The sequence below is a fragment of the Helianthus annuus genome, chromosome 2 (assembly GCF_002127325.2).
Source record: "Helianthus annuus cultivar XRQ/B chromosome 2, HanXRQr2.0-SUNRISE, whole genome shotgun sequence".
NCBI lineage: Eukaryota > Viridiplantae > Streptophyta > Magnoliopsida > Asterales > Asteraceae > Helianthus > Helianthus annuus.
The window spans coordinates 125,201,328-125,207,623 of record NC_035434.2 but is presented as its reverse complement, the minus strand read 5'-3'; the positions used below and the strand labels follow the sequence as shown (position 1 = coordinate 125,207,623).

The 6,296-nt window shown below is 35.7% G+C and overlaps 2 protein-coding genes across 3 annotated transcripts; both read left to right on the top strand.

Moving 5' to 3' along the window:
* Positions 1 to 241: 241 nt before the first annotated feature.
* Positions 242 to 2,505, top strand: LOC110920868 (zinc finger HIT domain-containing protein 2). Of its 2 annotated transcripts, none has more exons than XM_022165080.2 (6): positions 242 to 286; positions 471 to 561; positions 717 to 789; positions 930 to 1,089; positions 1,192 to 1,242; positions 1,316 to 2,505. In XM_022165080.2, exons 1-6 carry the CDS (start codon positions 271 to 273, stop codon positions 2,176 to 2,178), a joined length of 1,254 nt encoding a protein of 417 aa, XP_022020772.1. In that variant the 5' UTR covers positions 242 to 270; the 3' UTR covers positions 2,179 to 2,505. The 2 variants fall into 2 exon arrangements, with proteins under 2 accessions (XP_022020772.1, XP_022020785.1); XM_022165093.2 differs by lacking the exon at positions 242 to 286 and adding an exon at positions 301 to 362 and having other exon boundaries at positions 1,316 to 2,249.
* Positions 2,506 to 3,532: 1,027 nt separating this feature from the next.
* Positions 3,533 to 4,385, top strand: LOC110895063. Its single transcript, XM_022142330.1, has 2 exons — positions 3,533 to 3,911; positions 4,051 to 4,385. Exons 1-2 carry the CDS (start codon positions 3,533 to 3,535, stop codon positions 4,383 to 4,385), a joined length of 714 nt encoding a protein of 237 aa, XP_021998022.1.
* Positions 4,386 to 6,296: the final 1,911 nt, after the last annotated feature.

The window sequence follows — 6,296 nt, the reverse complement described above, 5'->3', positions numbered from 1 at the left end:
ATGGAAATTTCAAAATTATCATTACTAAAAAAGTCGTCAAGACGAAGGCTATCTTCAAAAAACCGTAGAAATAGGTTGTCAAAAAATGCCAACACCAAACCATCGGATTTTGTTTGGTCCAGTTTTCCGATTAGTATAATAACAAAAACTAAAAGGACATAAACTGTACAAAATTAAAAACACAAGGAGCAAAACAAAAACTAGTTTCAAAAGAAAAACTTCTAGCGTTTTCTTCAGGGGTTTCTCCTCCAACATTCCTCTTCATCATCGATGCTTCTTGAATCAGGTTCACTCCCGCTCTCTGTATCTATATCATGTATCTATATATCTAACATCATCCCTGTGTGCTGCGCCTGCTACTGGTTCTTCATTCATATATTCTTTTTATATACTTCTATTATTCAACCTAATCCAGCCTACAACAAAATTTCAATTTGTTAACATCTGAACTAGGGTTTTTGCTTCTTCAGGAAGTAGAACAATGGCGGATACAATAATTACTTCGGAAGCATCTTCGAATTCATCGCAGTTGAATCCTCCATCTCGTACAATTTGCCGTGTGTATGTTATTATTCGAAACTCTGTAATTCAATTTAACAATTGTGTAATTATTTATAATGTAACTTTGATGTTGAATTTTGTTTGCTTATGAGTTATGATACTGCTGTTTGGAATTAGGTTAATGATTTTAGGTTATTTTTTGTGTTTAATTGTAGGTGTCAAAAACAGTTTTCACAGTATACGTGTCCCCGGTGTAACACTCGGTATTGTTCCCTTCCATGTTACAAGGTGAGCTTATATTTATTTCTGTTTTTGTAACATACATTGGTGTACACTTTGAAAGTTATATTTGTTTCATAGGTTTTTTGATGAAAAATAGTTACATATATCTTTCTTTATGTTTTGAAACACTTTTTTAATCTTTGTAGTCGCACAGCCTCCGATGCACGGAATCATTTATGAGAGATAATGTAATGGAGGAGATGCAGCAGTTAGAACCTGGTGACGACACAAAGCAGAAAATGCTGGACATTCTTAAACGCTTTCATTCAGAGGAAGAGGCTGAGAGCATGGATGATGATAATGATGGTAAGTTATTAATATGTTTGTATCACAAACAGGCTAGAAATTTTTATTGCATCGGTTATTAGTTTTAATTTTATTTATTCACTAGATTATTTGTGTTTTTAGGATCAGCAGAGTCAGCTTTGTCCGAGGAAACCATTCAAAAAATCATGTCAGGTACGTTTGTAGATTATTATATAATTTCTATTTGCCACCTGAGCGATATACTTTAACATCTTTGCCTTTGCAGGACTTGAAATCAGCTTCGATGATTTATCCACTGAAGAAAAAAAACATTTTCAGAGAGCCATTGCTTCCGGAGAGCTAAGTAAGCTGATCGAACCATGGGAGCCCTGGTGGTTAAAACCCTCCGCTAAAACCATATCTCTGAGTCGAGACGGAACCCAACGTGTTCAACCCATAACAAAACACGAGCCCGACCCTTCAGACCTCACCTACGAGTTTCCACCAGGTCCCGAAACCGCATTACCTCCGGTCAACAAACTTAGCTCAAGCGAACCATCCCCGCTTTTAGCCATTCATCTTGTAGACATCTTGTATAGCTATTGTTTCACCCTTAGGCTATACAACGGAGACTGGCAGTCAGACCCGGTAGACTCAGCAACGGTTGTGTTAACAGTCTCGTTAGCTTTGGGTCAAAGTGGTCAACCCGAGACGGTTTCCGAAGCCCTGTCGTACTGTTTGGAACAAACATGCTCTCCTGCTTTCCGACACATGGGTGGGCCGCAATTCGGGTTGGGGGTTATAGACGATGTCGCAAGTCTATTGTCTCTCGGAGGCGATGGTTTGATTTGTGCGCTTTGTGATCTGCACAGGATGTTGACAGCGGGTTTGAAAGAAGTGAAGACGGAGAAGGTGCGGAATGTTAAACGAACGGAAATGAAGGCGAAGCTTAAGTCGGGTGAGAGGAAGGTTTATTTTCTGATATGTTGGGTGCATGAGCAGCCGCAAGAGGCTTGGTCGTCGTTGGCGGATTTGGTGATGGCTGAGAAGAATGCAACCATGGGTTATATGGGCAATGCAAAGGTTAGTTGGAAAGCACAGAAGAAAGAAGATAGGAAGGGGAAGGTTATAATCGAAGAGGTGTTGTAAGCGGCAATGGTGGTGGTAGGGGTGTTTATGGTCCGACAGGTTTTGATGGAATACTTGGGCCGAACCACTAACTATGGTTTTGAAAAAAGACAAACTGAACTGGCCAGTACCAATAAGATCAAAAGATCAAAGAAGCAAAGAGCCGAACCTGGAGCGGGGCCGGCTATGGTTCATTCACTTACTATTTATTTACAGAAGTATATATTCTTTTATTGTGTTTTAAGATTAAGGGGCATTTTTTATGATATTATAAGGTGCCGGCTACAGTTCATTCATCATCCAGTGAGTAATTTTAATTAGATATAAAGTTTACAGTATTTTTAAAAACACCAGGACTAGAATTTGTGGTTGAACTTTTCTAAGAGACCAAGAGTATTAAACTATTATTTTGTGTAGGGGTGTTCAGAATTTGTTTCGAATTCGAAAAATTCGAAATTCGTTTAAATTCGATTCGATTATCAAGAATTCGTTTCGATTATAAGAATTCGAATTCGATTCAATTCGAGTCAAGTAAATTGAATATGAATCGAATACGAATTTATAATTTCAAATTCGATTCAATTCGAAATTCGAATAAAAATTATACATTTTTATTTATTATTTTTATATATAATACATATATAACTTTTATTAGGCTATACTATAAATTCTTTTCAAAATTTATTTTATGTCATCCCTAGCTACTTTTACTAATATGTCGGGGTTGGTGCCTAGTGTTCAAAAAAGTACGGTTTTCTTTTGCAACGTTCCCAGTTACATTAAGAGTGCTATTTTGAGAATTATGCCGTTTGTGGAAGGTACGCTGCCTGTGAGGTACTTGGGGGTGCCCCCTCATATCTTCGAAGCTTTTGTATAAAGATTGCAATGTTTTTGTGGAAAAGCTTGAGAAACGTATCATGCATTGGAGGAACAGGATGCTCTCTTTTGCAGGCAGGTTACAACTTATCATTTCAGTTTTGTCCTCTATGCATATTTACTGGTCATCTGTGTTTATCTTGCCGGCTCGGGTGGTTTATGATTTGGAAGCTAGAATGCAAAATTTTTTTATGATCTCAAGATTGTGGCTTTCATAGAGGAAAGGCGAAGGTTTCTTGGAAATCTATTTGTGTTCCGAAGTATGAGGGGGGCTTAGGCATTAGACGCATTGGTGACTTAAACAAAGCTCTCATGACCTCTCACATTTGGAGTATTATTACCAACCGAAAATCTTTGTGGGTCGAGTGGGTTCATTCTTACAGGTTAAAAGGTAAAAGTTTTTGGAGGTGCACTTTTCCAACAAATTGTTGCTGGTCTTGGCGGAAGCTGTTACATCTTCGGCCGCTTATGAGGAATCATTTTTGGTCCGAGTTAGGTAATGGCGCTAGAACATCTGCGTGGTATGATGTCTGGTGTACTTTGGCGCCGTTGGGCGATTTTTTGTCTCCTAGAACGATCACGAATGCGGGGTTCAGATTGGATGCCAGTTGCTGATTTACGGTCGAATGGGGTTTGGATTTGGCCTGAGGCTTGGAGGGATCTTTATCCAGTTCTTATTCAGCTGGACCAGGTGAACATTGATCCGAATAAAAGTGATAGGATTGTGTGGCGAGATGGTGATCATGTAAGTGACATTTCTGCTTCGTGTGTCTGGAGTTCGATTCGTTATGCAGAACCAGAGATTGATTGGTGCTCTATTGTTTGGTTCCCACAATGTATCCCGAGGCATGCTTTCTTTATGTGGTTAATCATGAGGGGTAAGTTACTTACACAGGATAAAATCTTGAGTTGGGATTTGTCGCGCAGGAAAAATATGAACATGATGTGTTGCCTTTTATGTTACGAGAATTATGATTCCCAGTCACTTATTTTTTGAATGTAAATTCTCGTCTCAAGTCTGGCATATGGTTAGACAAAAGGTGGGCATGGATTTGGTTCAACCTATATGGGGGGATGTTGTGGATTGGCTGTCAGTTCGAGCCCGGTCGAAGTCAGCGGCTAATCTTGTTGCTAGAATTTTAGTTGCGGCTAGTGCTTATGTGATTTGGCAGGAGCGGAATGCTAGGTTGTTTAAGAATCAGTTAAGGCCTCCAGAAACTATTAGTGTGACTATCATTCAAATGGTTCGATACAAGTTGATGGGAGTGAAGCTGAAGAACACTGCTAGCGTCCAGAGGCTTCTTGGAGAATGGGAGATTCACAAACTTCACAGGGATGTTGATGGTGGTTGAATAGTCGATAGTTTATTTTGTTTTTTCTTGCTAGATTAGAGTCTAGTCGTTTCTTATTTGGTTGATTTTGTCGTTTTGTTTACTTTCATGGGGCATGTCTCATGATTGAACTAGTGTAGGTTTTCTACACTACTTGTTTTGTTTGGTTGTGAATATATAGAATCACCGGGTTAACCCTTTACCCAAAAAATTACCCATTACCAAACCCACTACATGGATCATAATTAAAACCTAAGTAACAAATCTATCAATAGATTTCTAACCCTAAAAATATTATCTTGTAATGTGAAGTGGTTATTCCCGACTTCTCGTTTTGAATTTTAGACTTATAGTACTTTATTTGGAACTTTTTAATGTGATATCATGCTTTATGGCTGCTTTAAATTTATGTTTCATTTTGATAGTTATTTACATGTTTTTAAAGAATCTAAATCAAATCAAATTTATTTGAATTTGAATTCGAATACGAATCGAATACGATTCGAATCAAATTCGATAAGTTTTAATTGAATTCGAATCGAATACGAATTCAAAAAAAATAGAAATTATTCGAATAATTCGAAAATTTGATATTCGATTCGATAAACACCCCTAATTCTGTGTCGAGAAAATAAAAAAGGTAATCAAATTAAAGAAAGAAACATATTGCTTAAACTGTCGGTTGCATCAATTTTTTTTATAGCTGAATGTTCATTGTTGTGTATTTATATCATTTAAGAGTTAGATATAGGACGAAATCATAAACAACAATAACATTACAATTAAGTTATAAGTTTAATTTACAATACACCTTTTGGTAGTAAGATTTGTTTTCTTTATGAGGAGGTCATATACGGATTCTCATGCATCTATAGATTGTATGCCTAGACCATCTTATGTACCTAATCATCTTGAAAGTCAATTTTCAAAAAAAAAAAAAAAAAAAAACCTAATCATCCTACGTGTCCGGACCATGTTACTAACATGCATCTTATATCTTAGACCACTCACATTGATGACCCATCATAAACTAGGTTGCCACTTGTCAAGTTAATATTAGTTTCATTAAAATAAATAAAAGAAAATAGAAAATAGAAGTTGCAACCTGGTCGTTCAAACGACCTAGGTCATGACCCGATTTCCAAATTTTGCTCAATTCTTTTGCCACTTGTCTAACTTTGGTTGGTCCATATTTTTTATTTCTTTTTTCATTTATCATCTAAACTACTTCTTCCCCTAATTAATAAATTACTCAAATAACTTGTCTTATTTAAACTTAAAAATAAAACTAAATGCACTGTATTTCTTAATTTTTTTTTGTGAACATGCCGGTATAAATTTTATTGAAAACAAAGTTCGTTTAAAAAAATGTTTATTTAATATAAATATGATCTAAATACACTTTATAAATACAAATAATTTAAATACACTTTATTTTATTCTTAAAATAAATACCTTTTAAAATTTTGAAATAAAAATAATTACTGTTAATATTATTATTTTTAATACAATAAAATATCATAATATATACATTTATTTTATTAAAACTTAGGTTTGGTTAGGTTGTGAATGTGTGTCAAAAATTAAGTTGGGTTGGGTTGTGTAGGTGGAACAGAGAGAAATTAGTTTTATATTAAAGGTTGGGTTGTGTTGGGTTGTGAATGAGGCTAGTCTTAGGGTCTTGGTACAACCAAGTCATATTAGATGTCTGGACAGAATTACCTCACTATCGAACTATAAGGTAATGATCATGAAAGATAGCTCAGAAAGTATATCAAACAAATATATATCGTATCTCAAGTACAATGAACAATTTCTACTCAAACCCTGAATGATATGCATTTTCGTTGCCATTATAAATATAAATATACAATAAAACATCACAAGTTAAAGTGGAGTTGAACATTGAATTTGATTAGTATAAAGTGGAGT

Excerpts from the sequence above, each read along its gene's own strand:
- LOC110920868 (XM_022165080.2), top strand. Across the intron at positions 790-929 it reads GTTCCCTTCCATGTTACAAG|TCGCACAGCCTCCGATGCAC; the intron begins GTGAGCTTATAT and ends TAATCTTTGTAG. Across the intron at positions 1,090-1,191 it reads CATGGATGATGATAATGATG|GATCAGCAGAGTCAGCTTTG; the intron begins GTAAGTTATTAA and ends TTGTGTTTTTAG.
- LOC110895063 (XM_022142330.1), top strand. The coding sequence starts at position 3,533 with ATGGCGCTAGAACATCTGCGTGGTATGATGTCTGGTGTACTTTGGCGC. Across the intron at positions 3,912-4,050 it reads TATGTGGTTAATCATGAGGG|TCTGGCATATGGTTAGACAA; the intron begins GTAAGTTACTTA and ends TCTCGTCTCAAG.